Genomic DNA, 21502 nt, shown 5'->3' with positions numbered 1-21502 from the left:
TTGGTGCCTTAGACACTGTTGATATAGTGAGGAGAACTCACCTCACAGCTGACGTCTGAAACTAGAAAGCTTCAACTCCTGGATTACCAACACGAACTTCACTACCTATAGCACTACTAGAAAAACAGCCTTTTACGACGCTCATTGCGCGTCGTAAAAGGCTCAGACGACGCGCAAATGCGCGTCAAGGAAGGCCCTATCATAAAGAGAGATGACGCACATTTACGACGCGCGTTTACGACACCCAATGTATATCAAGGAAGGCCCTGTCATAAAGGAAGACGACACGCAATGCGTATCAAGAAAGCCCCTGGCAAGAAAGGCCATGTCATAAATGAAGATGACACACATTTTTGCGTATCATAATTTTAAATGTTTAAAAAAAATATTATTTATAGATTTACTAATTTTTAAATTAAATAATACATTAAAATTCTCACAATACAAAATAAAATACCATAAATAACAAAGATAATTCATTTCACTAATATGTCATACAAATAATTATTCCAAAAGTGAGTAAATGTTATAAAAAAAAAATGAACTCATTTATATACAATTGCATCATCTAGCTTACTATGTGCCAACAAGTCTCTGTGTGTTTACTTTTGCTTCACTCTCGTTTCCTCCAAAGCTTCCAAATCATCTAGAGTTAGATGGATATCAGATATTGATAGTCCTTTACTAGAAACGGGCTTCACAAAGTCGCTAAGACCGTGCCTGCAAATTTCAAATTAATCAGACATCCATCAGGTTCGTATTAACTGTCTATCTATGCAAAAGTCTTATAAATGAAATAATGCCCTCTCAGCCTAAAAGATTAGAATGTCCAATGAAGTAATTATCTACCTACTTGATGGGCTATACTGAAAATTTGCTTTCGACTGCAGAAGTACCAACAAGTGATTGTATCACAAACATATAAACTTCTTAAGCCTGCCTGCTAGTGCTAACAAAATAAGTGTTTAGGGTTTAAGATTTTATTGTTTATAATTATACATGCGCAAGATAAGACCTATTACCATTGTTTCTCCACTTCGTGATTGATCTACAACCTAAATGTCATGTGTTGTTATTGTAGAGATGTAACTTTTAACCTTTTTTTCTTTAAGGGAAGAGGAAATGGAAAATGACAGACATACAGGGAAGCCATTGTGACTGTTAGTCCTCAGAATAGCAGCTACATCAGCAACTTTCACCACACGAGTGAAGTAACAAAGTTACAAACCTATCAACTTTCACCAACAGCCTAAGGAAGGTAAATGGTCAAAACTCAAAACTCAAAACTAAAACGTGTTGTACTCATCAATTTAATTCTAATTGTAACTTGTAAGCAGAATAAAAGAAAAAACTTACTTTTGATATGAGGAGAACAAGAATGATAAGAGGTAACAGCTTTAAATTATTTCTAATTTCAACCATAATAACACAAAGTGAGACTGCCATTCTCATTGAACCTCCTAGAAACGAGGCAGCTCCAAGCAAAGCATATCTGTCAGGTGTCAATTATAAATTATCAACTGGAAATAAATGTGTATATATATATATATATATATATATATATATATACATATATATATATATATATATATATATATATATATATATATATAACTATAAAGAAAAGATAATAGATGAGTGTGAAGTGAACTCACGTTCCTTCTTCAATGTTGAGCTTTTCATAGAGTCTAACAACAAACATGCCAACAAGGTGTCCATATGTAGATCCAATCATTATACCTGGAACAAATTGGCCAGCTGGAACAGCGGTACCAAATGTCACCACAGCTAAACCATAGAACATAACCTGAGGAGGAGTAACACACATGCAAAACAATAACAGATTTAACACTCTCATCTTTTAATTTAGTTAGCATTGTATTTGTATATCATCAATCTTAGATTTGTAATTTGTTTGTTTGGTTACTTTTTCTCTTTTACTTAAAATTCAATACTTTTCATTCAAACTTCTTTTTTAAATGTTAAAACTACAAAACAAATAGAAACTGTCTTTCACAATACCAAATACAGCAAGAGTATAGAAGGGACATCCTTCATACAAGTTGACAGTGTGGCAACCATTCGCGAATAGTAGGGTAGCAGTTCCAGAGATGTTCTGGGCACGTTGAACAACATGCGTACGAGTTATTTGCGGGAAGCTTTTGAGTTTAAATAACAAAATTCCACTTGATTTTTTTTAAAAAAAAGTAATTATAATTAAAAAACATTTAAAAGAATGGAAGTAGAGAGAGTCTGTAAGGAAAATTTATGTTATGGAGGGAAGAGGACTTGCAGTCGATTGGTCAATTAAGTCACGGCTCACACAGCCAGGAAGCCTCTGTATTAAGCCGTCTAAGTTGGTTCCTTCAGGACCTCGAAGCTTCTCTTTTTCAATTTCAGCTTTTATTTCACCATCTTTTTCTTTTTCTTTTTCTTTTTCTTTATCTTTTTCTTCATCATCTTTCTTTTTCTCACTTACAGATGTCTCTGCAGTGTCTTGGGCAGCAATCTAACCTTGATCAGACTCAGGTGTTGTTGAGTCCTGCATAATATATTTATTTCATGTCAATTAAAAACTTTGTTACTATTTTTTTGTTAAAAGAACTTACACTTGGTTGATCTGATGCTTTTGATGACTGATCATTCTCTTTTTGCTCTGCTTCTCCCAATAACACAGTAGAAACAAATGCCCTAGAAACAAAAAAATGTGTTTTTTTCTCATTACAATTTGTGGTTTTGAAATGTATTATAATAAACACTTGCATACCTGAGATCAGGTAAACATTCATAAAAACTTTTTTATATCTTCATCATCCCACAAAGCTTGAGCAACAGAAGCCTCTTTTCCAGTACAAGGAGATGAGACATCATCACCTGTTGTGAGCCTCGTGTGACCATCCTCTGGCATCATAGGTGGTTACATATCAAGTGGTTCTGCTAACCTAATCTCACCAAAAATTTGAACAAAATTAAATATGTATCTGTAAAATATATATATATATATATATATATATATATATATATATATATATAAATAGTAAATATTTTATTTTCTTACTTATAGAGAAACACCTCGATAAAGTTGGTCGTAATGGATATCATCAACTATAGCATCTTATGCAAAAACTTATCCACAAGTTAAATGCATGAAACAGCAACGCTGCATTTTTAATTCATTTAGTTGTGTATTATAACAAAACATCATACTTTCAATTATTTTCTTATCAAGGAAATGTGATTGAGAAATACATGTAATCATAGCATTGTTTTTTTTATTAGGGCATCATATATTGAAGTCCTCAACCATACACAGGGACTTTCATTTATTTTGCCTTCTTGGGTAACACAAAAAGTTACAATTTTTTTCCCTAATACATGATGCGTCTTCAGTCTTCACACATACCAAAGTGATAGAGATTTTAGTTAGAACAGAATCTCGCAGTTGTATATTCAATAAGGCAATGAAATTCAGTCCAGGCAGGCATCATAGGGACCTTACACTAGTTGAATGGAGCTCCACAGAACCTGAATCATTATTGGCTTGCTGCATATAAAAAGTTGTAATTTCTCATAAAAAAAAACTCAATGGCATAATAAATATATTACATATACAAAAGTTAGATTGAGATACCTCAAATATCAAGTCCTTTCTGGTGATCATGCCAATCAAACGAGAAGCACGTGGATTGTACAGATTTTGTAAACCAATAGCAGGAGGTGGGGAGGCTGCTGATCGGGAGTGGTTCTTCAGTACGTGGGTTATAAGAGAACCCAATTCACAGGTTGTCAAGTCGAAAACTGCTACTTGAAGTGGTTCTTCAGTATCTAGACCACTTAGATTACAGACCATGGAACTTTCAAGATTCAGTTGAAGCTGCAGATGTGATACTAAAAGAACTTGTGTTCTAAAATAACACATATTAAGAAAAAATCAGAATTTCTAAATATATAATATAGAAATATAATACACACAACAATTTATAACCTGATTAGATTCTCATTTAGCCTTTGGACTAGAGACTCGAGCATTAGCATTGGCCACCTCATTAGCAAACCTGTCCTCTTAAATATTCTTCATATTGATAATCATAGTTTTTTTAGTTAATCCAGTGATTTTTTAGAAAATCGATTCCATGGTGGAATTAGAGACGTTTCCTTGTCCATCTCCTTCAATGCCTAGAGTGACCATACCCCAGCTTCAATAACATGCCAAATAGAGTTTCTACTTTGGTTGTCAAACCTACAGCAACAATAAAGAAAGATGTCAAACTTAATAACTAAGGGTATCCTTAATTAAAACAAAATACATTTCACCATCTTTGATGAGATTGTTAACAAGTTGAATAGCTGCTAACCAGCCATCACAAATAAACATTGATTTAGTAGTAAAACTGAACCTAAATTCCAAGTCCTGTAGTTCAATTATCTTGTTCTCGAGTCCTTTTGGTGCATATCGACAGGAAAGGTAGCCAAAAGTAGTCTCATCTGGGTGAAAAGCTAACATAGACATTATGTCAAACACCTTGTGGGCGTGCATCAGTAACTGACCTAACAGAGACTGATTCATGTTCATGGCGATACCCTCCAAATCAGCTTCATGAGTACATAAATTAAATGTGTGATATATCACCAATAGTTCTGATATTACATAAGAAAATGGTAAAGTAAGAGAAAGAAACCTAGAGTACATACATGGAGAAGAAGAGAATGATATTCAAACCTGGGGCCTCTTCCATTTTCGCTTCCTAATTTCCGATGCTTCCAATCTGACCATGAACCTCTGACTTCTAATCCCAAATCTAACCTTCAACGTTCTATTTCTGATCTTCAACCTCTAACTTGATCATATAATCTAATGCCATCATGAAGCCTGATTCCATCTGATCAACTCGTTTTCCAATCACGCCTTGTGCAGCCAACAGCACCCTAACTCCTCAGATTTTTCATCCATTTGGTCATCTTCCAACTGTTGTATAAATAAACATTGGGTTGAATTACAATTGCGATGGTTATGAAATGAAATGGTCTCCAAATCAATTCTACGAAGTCAAATGCTTGACGATTTGTGTAAAATCGAAGTATAAGTACATTTTTTCATGTGCCCACCAAATGACTAATGAAATGCCACAACGAGAGAAATTCAATAAAGTAAGGAATTTGAAGTTGGAGTTAAAGCATGTCTTACAAGGTTAGCCATCTCTTCAAGAACAGATGTAACTTTTTCACCTCCTTTAAGGAGATCTTCATACTGAGCAGGACTCCAAGTACTCCAAGTACACGTTTTTAGCTTAAGACCTGATGCAGCAAAACGGATTACACGGTTTATCGGATTACACCAGATGCAGCAAAACAGAGCAACATGTAGGACTATGTTTCGTGGATCTGGGATTCAAAAATACAAACCCAATGTTTCGTTCTTTAATCTTGTGGTATAATGGGGCTTTATTGGTGGTGGTGGTGAACCAGAGAGAAGACGAGGGGTGGTGGGTGCCTAGGTTGTTGTCGAACAATAGGGGGTAGAGAGAGAGAGAGAGAAAGAGAGAGACTTGTACTTGGTCGTGTATTACCTGCATCAAATTGAAATTAAGGGAATGTTGATTTTATAAGATGACTTTGAATCGACCTAGGTTTTCCCTGACTTGTGTTCGAAAAACCATTTGTAGTGGTTAATGGAAGAGAGAGATAGAGATAGAGAGAGAGAGAGAGAGAGATTTGTTATAGATAGGGCGAAGGCGGTGAACGAGATGTTTGATGATACTGATAAGAAGGAGATCGAGTAGATGTTTGATGATACTGAAGATGAAGATGAAGGAGGGCTTTTTCTTGCTAAGTAGAAGAGGCGGGGGATTAATTTTTGGGATTCAATAGGCGGGGGTAATTTTCATCGATTTTATTTCCTGCCTAAAACGCGTGTTTCACTTAAAAATTATAAAGCGACACATTTACATGACGCACATTTTATGAAAGGCGCCCTCCGCATTTCTTTTTTTTTTTTCTTTTCTAACACTAATTTTAGGGCGCGCACAAATGCATGCCCTCTATCCTTCAAATTTTGCAAAAATGACATTATCTTTTAGGGCACTTACAAATGCACGTCGTCTATCAGTGAGTATCATTGGTTATGCGTCATTAAAGGGTTGTTTTCTTGTAGTGTAGATACCATAAAATCCTCTTTCATAATCTCCAAATTACCATAATACCCTAAGAAGTCAACTGGTCAACTCATGGTCAAAATAAAAGTCCACAGTCAAAGTCAACAGTCCATGTTGACTCGACACATCGAGTGCAATTCACCTACTCGTCGAGTCCTTACTGAACTCGAGAAGTCGTGAAATCCTTGATTGGCTCTTCGAGTTCTCCTTTAACTCGCCGATTTCATATAAACCCCAACCGAATCACCGAGTCTTCTAACGACTCTCCGAGTTTAACGAAAACTTCAACGGACTCGCCGCGTTGTTCATCCAACTCGTTAAATTCATGGCCATCTTTATCGGGCTCGCCAAGTTGTTCATTCAACTCATCGAGTCCTCGCAAACCTTCATCCATGTAGACGCTTTTTAAGCCATGGCAAGGCACCAGATTACAGATCCAAGCTTCTAAGGCATGTTTATCATGTAAAGTTGCAAACTTTACGCACATGCAAGGTTCTAAAGGCCCTAAATGACCAATCTATCCTTCCAATCATCCTATGAAAACCCTAGAATTTGACCAAAGAGGGGATCTAGAATGAATGAGGTTAGGTAACGATTTATACCTTCCAGAAGATGCTAAATACAATAGATTTTAGGTCCTTCAAGCTCCTTGCTTCTGAATGCTTGATCTCCAACTCTTTTCTCCAAGAAAATGCTCCTCCAAGCTTAAGAATGCACAAAATGAGCACACACACGATTAGGGCTTTAGAGGGACAAGAAGCAATGAAGGGGAGGCTAGGAAAGGCCAGTGATCCTTTAAATAGGGTGAAATACCCCGAAATTTAAGGTTTCATCTGCCAGCTCCTACTCGTCGAGTCCCTTTATGGACTCGGTGAGTAGACCACTAAATGTGCGATCGCACCCTGCTGCTACTCGATGAGTAGGGCAACCAACTCGTCGAGTAGATCTTTCAACCAAATATGATTTCATTTACATCCATACCTGAGAATCAGGGCATTACACATAATACAAAAAATAATGATATTTTGGGAAATCACTGTTCGAGCACTAGCTGATTGTACACACTGCTCCATCTCGTTTTCTCTTTAAAACTCTTACTCATTTTAGAACAAATCTATTTTTTTTAGAAATTTTTTCTCAAATCCTCAGTTTAAGTTCAGACACACCTAAGAGCACACATCTGAATCCCTAAAACCAAGGCTCTGATACCAACTTGTAACACCGTGAATTTTTACACAAAATTTTCATTTTTAAAATCACATAAATATCATCAACACATATCACAAATCTAAATATATCAATTATCAAAAACACGTGTTCATATTTATTTGAATAAAATCTAGGATCCTCAAACACAACTCCATCTCGTGTGTACAATTAAGTCGACGCCTTCCCATGATCCTGAGAAGTACCTGAAACACATAATACATAACACATAACACGGTAAGCATGAAGCTTAGTGAGTTCCCCAGCATACCACATACAACACATTAGCCACTCGATGCTATAACTTAGTACGACCCTCCGGTCTATGTGTCTCAGTAGGACCATCCAGTCTCATGGCTCGTTGGACCCTCTGGTCCGGTCTTAGTGAGGACCCTTCGGTCTCACAGCTCGTTGGACCCTTCGGTCCGGCCTCAGTAAGGACCCTCTAGTCTTACAGTTCGTTGGACCCTCCGGTCCGGTATCAGTATCACATAATATAGCATACATATATCACAAAGACAAATGCACAACTCAAGTAAGCACATAACATCAACATATACACAGATTACTATAACAACATAAGTCACAAAGACAGTATGCACGATAACACATAACACGTTATAAACAAATAAGACCCTCCGATCGATAATGTACTAAGACCCTCCGGTCTACAATGTACTAAGACCCTCCGGTCAATAACACGAATAAGACCCTCCGGTCAATAACATGAATAAGACCCTCCGGTCACATATAAATTACCACATGGGTAAGTATAGTGAGACGACTCACCTCGGATGGCGAACAGATCCTATAAGTGTTGTTGTTGTACTCCAACTTCTAACATTGAGCCAAACCCACAATTAACCCATTAGGATTTAAGACCATCCTTCACATATTAGATCTAAATATGGTCCACTAATCTGGTCCATAAATAGCCCAAGCCCAATGGGCCCACCAATGCCCAATACCAAATGGGTTCACAAAAGCCTACTAATGGCCTAATTTTCCAAATTGAGCCCAAACCCTTATATAGGCATTACCCCAAAGCCCATCTAAATATTCTAGTCCACATGGTTGTTCTTGGATGGCTCATCAATAGCCCAATCACCGAAGTCCAATAGAAAGGCCCAACTCAAGGCCCAAGCATAACTAGGGCTTTCACATAAAATGATGATTAGGTTTAAGCGTTTCTCACTTAACCCATTTAGGGCTTAACCCATTAAGTACTTAACACATTAAGTCCATCACTCCACTAGGCCATTCACACAATAAAGTCGTACATAATTCACAATATCAATTTAACAGTCCAACCGCGGGTCCTGGTAAAATCCAAACTAACAAACCCAAAAATTAGGGTTTTCTAACCCCTAATTAGGGTTTCTAGCCCAATCACAAAGTAGCCCAGTCCAAGATTAAGTTTTTAGGCCCATTAGGGTTCCACTAGGTCGGGTACCACCCACCGCTACCTCGGGCGGTGGTGATCGACGGTGGCTCATGGCGGCGGGCGGAGGTAGCCACCATTTCCAATGGTGGTGGTGGTTCCTACCTAAAATCACACATACTACTTCACACACAATAATCACACACCCACAGCCACCTCCCGCAGAGGCTAGTGGCGGCCAAGGGTGGCAGAAAAATGTCAACGAGTGGCAGTCACCACCTCATGTGGTATAAATGCACACAATCCACATCACAACTACCGAAAACAACCATTACAATCGAATATCAGCACAATCAGCCACCAATTGGCAACACACGTAGCCAGAAAAAGTGCAACAGCAGCCCAAAGGCCGCCGACGTCGGCCATGACGCTTCCAGCGTCGCACCTACAGAAACAGCAAGGGAGAAAAAAGAAGGTGGGTTGCGCTGACTTACCGATGGCTCCCCAGTCGCTCTCAATCCACGAATGATGAGCCATCTTCGCTTTGATCATAGTGGTCCTTCCAGTCGCCCATGACATCTCCGGCCGGTAGCGTCGTTGTGGCGGTGCTACTTTAGCGAGGTAGCTGATCGCAGCTTCATCCGATCGGAAACGAACAAGAAGGAGGGGTGGCGGTTGTAGTGTATCGCTCCAGGTTTAGGGTTGTTTCAATAGAACATGATGTGGGGAAGGGATACGGGTTAGTCCTGTATCTTATTTCAAACTTTGTGCAAATTCTCCAAATATGGTCCTTGCTCCTCAAAACATTTTCAACTTAAGTCCCATATTTACCAATCATCCCCTATCTCTAACAATTCATTACAATACAAGTCCCAACAATTACCAATCCACTTGAAGGATTCGTTAATGCTTGCACTGGTTTCCAAGGCCACTGATGCAAGAGGGGGAAAAGGTCCAAGCAAAGTATGGAAACCTGCCTCGAAGTTTACACTCCGAGATGAAGATGTCAATTCCAATGATGAAGTTCAAGTTCTTTCTAGACTTCTAGGGAACAATGATGATGATGAAGACAATGAAGAAGAGGAATATGTCACAAATGGAGTTATTGGTCTTGAAGCTCCAAGGAAGCTTTTCCCAAAGGTGATGATCGAAGAAGAAAAAAGGATCTGGTCTGCAGTTTCTTGGCCATCCTCTTTACCTGATGTTCTACGAAGGGGAATTAAAATGGCTAAGGAAAAAACCTTTCTCACCGCTCAAGCCTTCTGAGCCACTCCTTTAATGCTACCACCAATTTTGGCTCCCAAAATTGCTCCAATAAATGAAGGTTCCCCACTCCGGACTCCTGATGACATTCTGGAAGAACCTCTTTCGATGCCCGCTCCAGAACTTATTGTTAATGAAAACATGAAGCGAGTGCTTGCAACACTAAATAAAGATAAGTGAAAAAAGCCTATCTTTGAAAGTCATCAAGGTCATTCCTCCGAACATCCTTCAAAGCAAAAATTCGGATGGTGTCAAGAGGAAATCAACCAAGCTCTAGAGGACAACATCCAGATCCAAGAGCTCAAAGACAATCTTGATCCAATGTGTGGCATTTCTCCTCTCTTTCATGAAGGTATTCTCAAGGATGTCGATATAGGACCCACCATGTACTATGACATTCCTTCAGATGATTCGGAGCAGCTTGATCTGCCCCTCTCTCACTTCAGCAAATTTTACATCAAATTTGCTCCTCTCTATCCCATTGACAATTCGGAGGTCACCATTCGGACGGAGCATGAAAGGTTAAAAACTTTCTATGCCAAGAATGCACTTCCCTAAAGGAAGTATGGACAAGGAAGAATATTACAAAGATTTTTGGGTATGGAAGGAAGATCCTCACCAAATTTGAACTCAGCTGTCCATTATTCTGGTACCATGTTATCAGAAACAAACCAGATTACAAAACCATAACTGTTGCTGTCACAACTGGAAATTTTGTGTCATGAAATCTGTACATTCAAGCTTATGTGAATCAAAAACTTCAATCAAATACTTCCTGCAAGTACTACAAATAGTCACCAAACAATTGGAAACCCTAGAAGTCCTTGTTTAAGTCCACTTTGGACTAGGACTCTCTTATTGGATCCAAATGGACCAATAAGCTTCCAATTAGATTATCATGAGCTTAGAACCTTAATTGGGCTCTAATTGGACCCACACTAATTTATTCCAACATTTAGGTCATATTGGACCTAGAAAAAAATAAATCACAAGCTTTGATCCATAATTTAACCTAACCTAGCTTAATAAAGCATAAAAATCGCAATTTTATTTTATAAGGCCAATAAGCACCCCAAACTACCTCTAATGTTGGGCTTAGGGGCAAAAAGCCCAAAAATCCTTTCTTCTCTCCCCATTCTCGGCCCAAGCCCAAGGAAAAAGGGAGAGTTGACCTTGGGTTGCCACCTCACTTTTATATGTTGAATTTCCATGCACATAACTCATGTTTTTAAGCAAACATCATATCAAGATCACTTCTTTCTTCTCTCTTCTCACTCTCGGCCGAACACACACACACACACCAAAATTCTCTCAAACTCCCTCAAGAACACTCAAGAACATATCCTCCCTCTTCACTTAAAAATCTCGAGATTTAGGAGCCTTCAAAGGAGTTCTTCCACAAAAATCATCATCTAAGGTAAGGTTATGCTTGGATCTATGACTTATATTCTTTGTTTATCAAAAACCTCTTCCTAATCCATGCAAAAATCGTGATTTTGCACCTTGGAAAGCTTCATAAACTCGAAAACTTCATCAAGGGTGCAAAGGCCAAAGTCACTTCATTTCTTCCATTCTTTCTTCCAAAAACCGAATCAACACCCAAGGTGAGTTTCATACCCCCTTATTTTCGGTTTTTATAAGTTTTGTGGGGGAGAATACAAGCAAAAGTGTAGATCCATCATTAAGTGTATGTTGTGGTTGATTTCTATGCTTACATGTATGTTTTGTATGATTTTTATGATAGATCTAGTGTGATATGCTAAAAACCGAGACACATATTTTATTATAGCATAAGATATACTACTACATGCAAAGTGTACTAAGAAAAATAGCCAAATGGCTTTACAACACTTAATTTGGGCTAAAAACTCATTTTTTTGACATAAAATGTTGAAAATACAAAGTTGAAGGGCCTAATATGAAACATTTCGAAATCTGATGGGTGAGATGAACCAAAATAGTTTACATAATGTATTTTTCTGAAAATATGCTATTTAGAGGGTTAAAAACATAAATTCCAAGCTTATTGGGCTAAATATGACATTTTCGGCCCAATAAGGCCCAATATGCGAAATTTTCTAAATTGGAGGACCAAAACTGCATTTTTCTGTAAAAAAGTGGACTATAAGTGTTCCATGTGCTTTTCAAGGGTTTAAAATGCTTCTCAAATTTAAAAGGGACCAAAATTGTAAAAATTTTCCAAATTGGGCCAAAAATGTAAAAGTTGCGAAAAACAAGGGCCATAACCGAGAAAACTGATATTACAAGGGTTTAAACTGTTTTCTATGATAAATATGCTGGAAAATACTTATTTCAATAATTTTTGGTATAAAAATGTCAAGAAAATTGATTTAAGGACCAAACCGGAAAGTTTTTAAATAAAGGGGTAAAAAGAGTAAATTCTTCAATTAAGGAGGGGCTGAAACAGAAAATCTTCAAGGCTAGTTAATATATGCAATTTGACCAATTGATGGTACCATGCTTGTCGACGAAATACAATATACTACAATACCAAAAGTCGTTGTTAAACGAATTGGTTCGGTCTCGAACCAATAAAAATCCAAAATCACTAACACGACGAAGCTACGACATTTCGATTCATAACCATAACGATTACTATTACAATGCGAGTGTGCACAGACGTCTACGCACCATCTTTGGGCCCCAAAAGTGTAAAATCTTGTCTGTTGAGCCTAGCTAGCCCAACGACCTGATCTTAAGGCCCGAAGATCTCTCTCTCTCTTACGAAGTGTTGGGTTTTACCGACCCGACATAACGTAAAAGGACTTTCAATGGCAAACATGCTGCTGGTCTTCAAGGGTCCTTCAGTACTGCTAGTAAAGTCTGTAACTCACGATTGCGAGTTGGGCTTCGGGCCCTTCGCAATTGCATTTGGTCTCGAACGACGCGGGGAAATACAAAAGGTTTCGTACCTCCTCTCCTTCCCTCCGGTCGTGGGACTTTACAAGTCCGGGAGGATCGAGTCGCGTGAAGATTACGAGTGACGCCTAAATGGATCACTTGTAAGGTTGTTGATCAGACGTTTTCATTAACGCACGTCACAACTCTTCACCACCCACTGTATTCTCGATGCCTCCGGAATACATCGATACAACGATAGGAAAACGTCGGGTTTTCCTAGGATTTCAATAATGATTACGAATTTCCGGTCGAATTTCACAACTCTTACGCTTACATCTATAGAATTCAAACAAGCATACTCATGGATCATCACCTATTTTGTTACACTATTCTATTTTTAGAAAATATCGGATTTTCTAAAGGTTTTCAAACAACACATTGGATTTCAAACTCTACTTATGAACTCACCAACATTTCATATGTTGACGTTTTTCAAAATACTTGTATTCTCAGGTAACAGATAAAGTGAAGATGAATTGTACTCTCTGACGTTTTGCTGTGGTTTAAGTAGCACCAAACAGTTATTTTCTTTGAATGTAATTTTTGAACAATGTAATGAATGTAAACGTTACCAGTTGTATCATTTCCAAATGTTGGTGATGTATAATGTTATGTTTCATGTATATGCATTGTTATGGTATTCAATGAGTCACGATAGCCCCCGGACGTTTCCGCCGTCTGGTTCGGGGGTGTGACAGTTGCCGATTTTCCCGCAATGAATCCTAACGATATCCTGACTATTGCTGCTCATTTCAGACCCTTCAAAATGATGATATCAGTATGGGTGCTTATCATGCTACCATAAAATTTCTCAAGGACTATGTCGCAGAATTTTGTCGACGTGACTACGAATTGGCAAGCTTGTACGGAACACAAGATTTCATTGGCAAGATTAAATATGTGCTTCTAGAAACTAAACTACTATTTGAAGGGATCCGATTCTAGGTTTTGTTTACAAGACTAAAAAGACAAACAAGAAGGACTACTTCCGAGTCCTTGATAAACATCTAGTTTCAACAAGAGCCCTCAACAAATTCATCAGTCGAGCATCCAAGTCTGAAGCCCCTGAGCCTATCAAAGAGAAGTTTATAAGGGAATTGAAATGGTATATCGAAATTAGATATTGGTTATATCGTGCTTACACTTTCATCAAGGAAGAATCAAGTTGAAGTTGGCCAAATTGCTAAGTTCACTTAGGAGGAGATTGTTGGAACCTGAAAGTGAACCTCTAGTAATCTCAATCCTTTTGAAGATCCTAAGTCAGTCATGATTCCAAAATGATCAGTTGGAGTCCGAAGTCAAGCCTAGTCCGGAGCAGATGAGTAGAAGGAATTTTGGAATGTATGTTTGGACCGAAATGTTTGTATTTCCGAATCAGTACCTTTTTCACTATGTATTAATTAGTTTTGTCACTTAGCATGATTAGACATTTCATAGGACTTAGTCTGTTAGTCAACTTGGACAATCAGAATGTTAGAAATATCTTTTATGTCCAGTCCTATGTATGTATTCTGTTTTATACCTTGTATCATGCTCCCCTATTTATAGGAACTTTTAATGCAAATCCAAGTGACGGATTGTTCAAACTTTTTATCAATATTTCATTTACTTCACTCTCTTTAAAAACATTCTCTTTATTCTTCATTTATTAACTTTACCTTGATCTTTATTCTCATTCTTCATTTATGGCTTGAATATTTGTTGAATACATTAACTCAGACTTGACTGTATCCAAACTTGACTGGTACATTCATTAGTAAGTAGACATTGATCTTAAGTATTAACTCAAGGTTTGAGTTTTCAAACCTTGTCCCTGCGCATCAGATCAATTTGTCCTCTCAGTTATGTATAAATTTTGACACATGAAATCAATGTTCCCAGGAATGTTTATAATTTATTACCATCCTTTGCACATCTTTCTAATAACATTTGTAATGTTTATAATTTATTACGATCTTTTATAATACCATGTGTAATCACAATTCTAGTACAGTGTTTGTACAATTCCATCCAATGATCCAATACATTCAAATCATCCAATGTAACCTTTTTCATCCAACACATCAGAAAGGGTACATAATTTATCCATTTATAATATTTATAATTTATTACCATATTTTTTCATCCAACACATCAGAAAGGGTACATAATTTATCCATTTATAATATTTATAATTTATTACCATATTTTATAATTCCAAGTGTAATCACAATTCCATTACAATGTTTGTACAATTCCGTTACAATGTTTGTAAAATTCCATTCCAATCATCTAATGTAACCTTTTTCATTCAGAACATCAGAAATGATACATAATTTAGTCATACTACATCATAAACTACATAATTTAAAACAACATTTTGACATACAAGAGAAACAACACAATCAATGCAAGTCTATGAGTAAATAGTTTCCAATTGACTTTGTCCAATTCTTGTTTATTGTTGTTCTTCTCTTGTTCAATCTTCATCCTGCATATGCTGATTTCATTCTCTAAGGTACAAATTTTCAAGGTAAGATTGCAGCTTTCTTCTGGTTTCATCCTGTGATGCCTTCTTCCATCTTTACTCCATTCATCCTTATTCAACCATTGCCAAATTTACAGCTTGGACTTTTTTCATTCTTCAAGAAATTTATAAAGACATGTTAAATTGAAGGATGAAGAAGAAGAAGTAAAAAAAATAAAAAAAATTGATTTACCAATGAGTTTTGACAAACTTTGAATTTCCTTCTAGGATTGTCAGGGGTTCTTGATGTTTTCACACGAGATGGCAATAACAATCACATGGATAATCGGCTGCAATTCATCTTGTCGCTTGAAAGAAAAAAATGAGAAAGAAGATGACATCAATTGATCTAGGGTTTTATTTAATAAGTAGTCGTATCTCACCCTTCTTATAAAATAAACCATGACAAATACACACAATGCCACGTAGGTGATGAATATTATAATGTAGAAGCCACGTAGATGCCACATCAGCCAAAACCTACGTTAGCCGGTAATGTAGGTTATTTGTGAACGGCTGAAACAATTTAACTGGATAACTGAGTATATAAAAAAACAATATTACCCATATGTGAACATACGAAATACTTAAGTACATTAATAAGTCAAATTCCCCATATTCAAAGTCTATTGATATTTAAATTGGATTCAAAATAACAATTCTAAGCAAATCTAATATACCTATCTTGAACTCATATCAAAATAATATCAATCAAACTTAACTTGGACTCTATTAATTTGTTTTTTTAAATCTATAATCTATGAGAAATTAAATTGGTTCCTACTTTTTATGCCTACATATATGCCTACCCACTAGTATGATGACACTTGTCATACTTCTATCATTCATTTTAATATATTTTGATATCCCTAATATACCCTTAATAAATTAAGATAATTGAAAAAAAACTCACATAATCAGATGTGTCTCTTCCTTTTTCATCGACTCTTCCCTTATGATCTTCCATCGCCACCTGATCCAAGTTGAGTACCTAACAAATGCCCCAATGATTCAGCTACTCCCCTTCCCTTATAAGCGCAACTCCAGATTCATCCTCCAACAATCGACCGAAGATGTTTCTATTACTGCCATTACCTTCTTCCAGCAAACATGATTCGTGGAGATTTTCATTTTTGTTGGTGCACCAAAAATTAAATCGAGTACTTTTTCGGATTCTCAGGTGTGACAACTGCCAATTCAGGTCATTCTCGGACTCATGCATCTTTATAATAACCATTCATGCACAACATTCCATGACCTAGTAGTATAAATTAGGTCAAAAATCTTGCATAAACTAGGATCCAACTAAGGTCTAGGACTAATATACTTGATACTTACAATTCTAGTAAGTTGCTTAGCTACAATAGGAAATGCCAATACTATAATTAGAATAAAGCTTTAAGCTTTGTTATAATTGAAATAGGGTATAAAACTCTAAAAATAAATTAAAACATTCTAATTATACTTCAACATGTTGTTGAATATCAAACAATATTCCAAAAACCCTAAAGAGCCAAAAATCTAAAGTTATAAATTATAAAGCTTAAAAACTTTATAAAATTTGGCTATAAACTTCCTAATATCAAATTTTATTAATCATATTATGGATTATACCAATGAACTAGAAATATAAATTACAAGTATTAATCATAAATTATTTGTTGAAAACAAGATTTTTAAATAAATCAAATTGCTTAATAAACATTTTATAAAAATGAATGTTTTTATATAAAATATAGGAGGGAAGTTTATAAAGTTTAAAATTTAGGAGAGAGGAGGCCAAAATGCATGCAAAAACCGGCCATCACCTCTCCCCATGCCCTCTCTCTTCCCCAAAACACAATCATTAAGCTTAAACCCTTACTCCACCTCTTCCCTCTTCACTCTCTCACTTCACTCTCTTCACACACTTCACTCTCTTCTTCCCTCTCTCTAAACTCACGAAAATCCTCTCATTTCTCTGCAAAATTTCGAGATTGTGAAGCCCTTGAAGTGTTCTTACTTCTCTCAAGGTCAAAACCAAGGTAAACAACAACATCTTCTTCCATAGTTTCATGGTTAAACCTCTTTTTCTTCTTAGTCTTCTCTACTTTTCGGATTCTATGCCCTTCCATGGCTAGAAATCTTTATTCTCCCCCTGTGGTTTGTAGATTCTCACCATAACACAATGCATGTGTTAGAGATGGTGAAAATCCGGGATCAAACCCATGCAAGGAGTGGAAAAGATGCACATATGATCATGTGACATCAAAACCTAATATTTCATGTTCTTCTCCATTTCTTTTGTGTTCATGCATGAACAAAAGCATTTAAACCATTTCTAGTACATCTTGGATGCTCATTCATTCCATGCATGTGTTAGAAATCGGGCCTTACCAAAGACATGCATGATGTTCTTGTTGAAATACCCTAATAATGCACACAAGCAAACATGCAATCTGCCAGATTACTTTGTTCGACTTTGAACAGTCATAACTCAGTCATTTCTTAACCAAATCATGATATTCTTTTTGTATTGGTTATTTCCACGAGTTAAATTTCAAACCCAACTGGTCTCACTGTAAAATATTAAATATCCGATTTTTAGCAGATTTTACAAAAAGGTTGCGCATACAGCTCTTTTTCTGTGATCACTATTTTTATCTTGCTTAAACAATGGCCTTAAACCCAACCATAAATCTGAGGAAAAATACCTTAGAAACTTAACATATCTAGTGAATTATGGTTGAAATTTCGTGGCTTAAAACCTCACTGAATGAGCTACACAAATTCATGAACTTCAGCCACATTTACACTTCATGCATTATTGCATGCAACTTTTCTTAAATTGTTTGAAATCATTACCTCATTTCTCTTCTGAATATATTTTTTTACATTTTTCCTTTTGAAAGCCCTTGCATGCATGAGATAATCTGGAAAATTTCAAGAGCTTTTGTTATTTCTTTGATTTATTAGAATTATTGCTAAAACCAAGGGCATAAATCATATAAAATACTTCCTGAGGTCAATAAATCCTAAATAAATTCATAGATGATCCTTATGGAGAATAATGACCCCTCACCAAATTTCAGCAATTTTTGTTACTGTTTCATATGATTTCTAATTTTCTTTTATTTAGGACATGATAAATTACAAAACCACTTTATAGGATGTGAAAATTGTATCTAACAATTTTCACATACCTTACCTGTGATGGGTGACTCCAGAAAATAATTTCAAGATTTTTCATCATGTTTTACTATTTTTCCTAATTTTTGGTAATCATAATGGTCTAAAAATGGGAGAAATAGTTCTGATTATCCAAAATTCATGAAAATTTACCAGGATATCATATTATACAGTAGGAGGTTACATAAATATTTTGAGGATTTTTCTCTACTGTAAACTATTTTTCTCTTATTTTCTAAAGTTAATTGCACTAAAATACACTTAAATACACATAAATACCCAAAACCAATTTATACATTATGAAAACCACTTTTGATATTTTTCCCAGGTTATTTATACTGTAGATGATGTTACAAAAATTTATGATGATTTATTTTAATTGTTTAATATTATTTCTTTAATTAATGACTATTTAAAGGAATAAAGCAAGGAAAAATAGAAATACCCACTGAAAAATATCTTTTATATTTTTCCCAACCTATTTATGTATAATAACAATTAAATAAAAAGTTTGGGTAATTTTGGAAACTGTTTTCTATTTATTTCAATTTTTATTGAAATAAATGCTCAAAAATCATAAAATATAATTAAACAGCTTGGAAATCCATTTTTATAATTTTCCCAGCTTAGTATTGTGTAATAACAGTTAAATAAAAAGTTTGAGAATTTTTATCCCTCGAATGCTATTTTCGTGAATTTATGTTGTAATAAGGACTTAAAAATTTGGAAAGTTTATATTCCAAGGTTGTAATTAATCGCCCGATATATAGAATTTCATTACTTCAGAAAAAGTGTAACTAATTGATATAAAATCCAATACTAAAACATAAATTGGCATTTCCCTATATGTAGAGTTTAGTATATTAGCATTAGATATCGACATGGAAACTCACTAGTGCGTGTGTTTGATGTCATAGGATCCCGGTAGTAAGACGTTGGTGCATCCCGAAGTACCGCTTGTGTCTACACAAAACATCGTGAGTATTCACGCACTCCCCTATTTTCGGTTTTTATGTTTTGGGGTGGAAAAGCATGTCCCGAAAAACTACTGTTTGCATGTTGTATTTAAATTGAATTGTATCAAACATGATTGCTATTGTATTGCTATGTTTCTTTATGTATGTCTATGCAACACAGAACATGAGAACTTATCGTACTAAGGCCCTTCCCTTATCTCTAACCATTAACTCTTTGAGCCAATGGTCGTTATGGATAGCGCTATTAGGAATTGACAACTCCTCACTCGCCCGAATCGTTGGAGTGCATGATACCATATTCATCTATGGAACGATAAGCATAGATCTCGATAGGGCTTCAGTCATAGGTTTGGTTGAGACTCATTGTTTTCTCATACACATACAAACGCGTTTCTCGTTCTAGCAATAAACTTGTATACCTTAATAGCAATCAACTTTGTTTTATCATTAAAGCAATGTACTTGTACTTACGAAAAGCATTATTGTACCCTCGATTTATAAATTTGTGATACTCACCAACTATTTTCATAGTTGACGCTCGTTTTACATGCTTTTTCAGGAAGTGATTAGTAAGTGGATGTAAAGATTCATCATCATAGAGCATGCTGCATCTTGTTGAAGCTATTATGAAGCTATATTTTGAACAATGTTATTTTGAAAAACTTGTATTTTGTTTCTTTTGAAGCTATGGGTTGTAAACTTTTAAATACTGCTATGGTGATGTATCTTTATCTTTTGCATTGAAACCGTTATCGCTGTCATACCTTGCGTTTCCGCTTTAGCGGGGTGTGACATCAGGTATCCGTTCATCCCATTGAAAGGTAACTCATTGATAAACCTATTAGTTCTTCAATGGGGGTATGCATATACATTAGGCTGATGACGAATATGTCTTACTAATGAAGAGTTTGATTATGGTCATAACGTGTTTGATGAAATGCCTAGGAGAAGTTTCGTTTTCTGATCTATTACTCTACTGGATCAAACATAAATATGCAATGTTAATATGAATCTATGATCTTTTTGCAAATTTATTTAGTTAAGTTTTTTTTTTTATCCAGCCTTACACCTTCTATTTGGCCATTACACTTTCATAGATCACAAATGTTGGAGACTTGGAATCTTTTTAGTAAGTTAGAATATTTGAAGTTATCAACTTGTCATTGCTAATATATTGATGCTGTTGGTTTTAGGTTTTTATAGCTTATATACATCAAGAAGCATTTGATTAAACTTGTAGTTTGATTCCTATAAAACCTGACATCAACCAGAACATGACAGACTAAATTACATGTTAATAAAGCCATCGACTTTTATTTGTTTTTCCTTGTTCTAAAAGTATAATTCCATATTTTCAATGAATTTGTGCAAGTTTCAACATTATTTGATTGTTGTTTCCATTTATGTAGTCTTGCATCTGAAGATGGAATAACTTGCAATGGAAGTTAAGGCCATGCAATTATTGAAAAAGATTTGGAAAAGTATGGAGGGAAAGCCCAAAGCTGGAATAGATAAAAATGCTCGGAGGGTTATATGATTTCATGAAATACTCAAAGGAAAAGTATGAAGCCATAGCCAACATGTTGTCAAGCAAAGAAGCAACAGAAACTACCAACAAATAAGACTCACAAAGCTTACATGATTTCATGAACAACTCCCATCAGAAGACTACAATCATGCAAAAACACACAGGATCATTTATAACCAGAGTTTTCATTTACTACATTGCATCTTGTGTTGTTGTCCTTGTTTGATTTCAAAGTGCAATGTCATTTGTGATCAAAGTAGCTTTTTATCTTTTTGTCGTGAGTTGGAATATCAAAGTAGCTTTTTATCTTTTTGTCGTGAGTTGGAATACGAAAAAGTACTTACACTGCAATTTGGTTATATGAAAAATGTACTCTTCTTATCTTCTAGACCTTGTAAT

At 35.8% G+C, this 21502-nt stretch overlaps 2 protein-coding genes across 5 annotated transcripts; both read right to left on the bottom strand.

Annotated features, from left to right (window-relative positions):
* Positions 1-454: 454 nt before the first annotated feature.
* On the bottom strand, positions 455-1871 carry LOC144998389 (chloride channel protein CLC-d-like). Of its 3 annotated transcripts, XR_013660297.1 has the most exons (4): positions 1656-1871; positions 1357-1492; positions 1143-1249; positions 455-720 (listed from the first exon to the last, which is right to left on the bottom strand). XR_013660297.1 is itself a non-coding variant. In XM_078958162.1 (3 exons), the coding sequence occupies exons 1-3, from the start codon at positions 1856-1858 to the stop codon at positions 1232-1234; spliced, it is 357 nt and encodes a 118-aa protein (XP_078814288.1). In that variant the 5' UTR covers positions 1859-1871; the 3' UTR covers positions 455-1231. The 3 variants fall into 3 exon arrangements, 2 of the variants coding, with proteins under 2 accessions (XP_078814288.1, XP_078814289.1); XM_078958162.1 differs by having other exon boundaries at positions 455-1249; XM_078958163.1 differs by lacking the exon at positions 1143-1249.
* A 75-nt stretch (positions 1872-1946) lies between these two features.
* Positions 1947-5781, bottom strand: LOC144997602 (uncharacterized). 2 transcript variants are annotated; one of them, XM_078957496.1, is made up of 9 exons: positions 5186-5781; positions 4721-4966; positions 4398-4638; positions 3986-4240; positions 3632-3905; positions 3059-3544; positions 2768-2942; positions 2610-2691; positions 1947-2542 (listed from the first exon to the last, which is right to left on the bottom strand). In XM_078957496.1, the coding sequence occupies exons 4-6, from the start codon at positions 4045-4047 to the stop codon at positions 3485-3487; spliced, it is 396 nt and encodes a 131-aa protein (XP_078813622.1). In that variant the 5' UTR covers positions 4048-4240; positions 4398-4638; positions 4721-4966; positions 5186-5781; the 3' UTR covers positions 1947-2542; positions 2610-2691; positions 2768-2942; positions 3059-3484. The 2 variants fall into 2 exon arrangements, with proteins under 2 accessions (XP_078813622.1, XP_078813623.1); XM_078957497.1 differs by lacking the exon at positions 4398-4638.
* Positions 5782-21502: the final 15721 nt, after the last annotated feature.

This window comes from Lactuca saligna, chromosome 5, assembly GCF_052625555.1.
Source record: "Lactuca saligna cultivar CGN05327 chromosome 5, ASM5262555v1, whole genome shotgun sequence".
Lineage (NCBI taxonomy): Eukaryota > Viridiplantae > Streptophyta > Magnoliopsida > Asterales > Asteraceae > Lactuca > Lactuca saligna.
The sequence above is the reverse complement of the archived record's forward strand: the minus strand, read 5'-3'. Positions and strand labels throughout refer to the sequence as shown.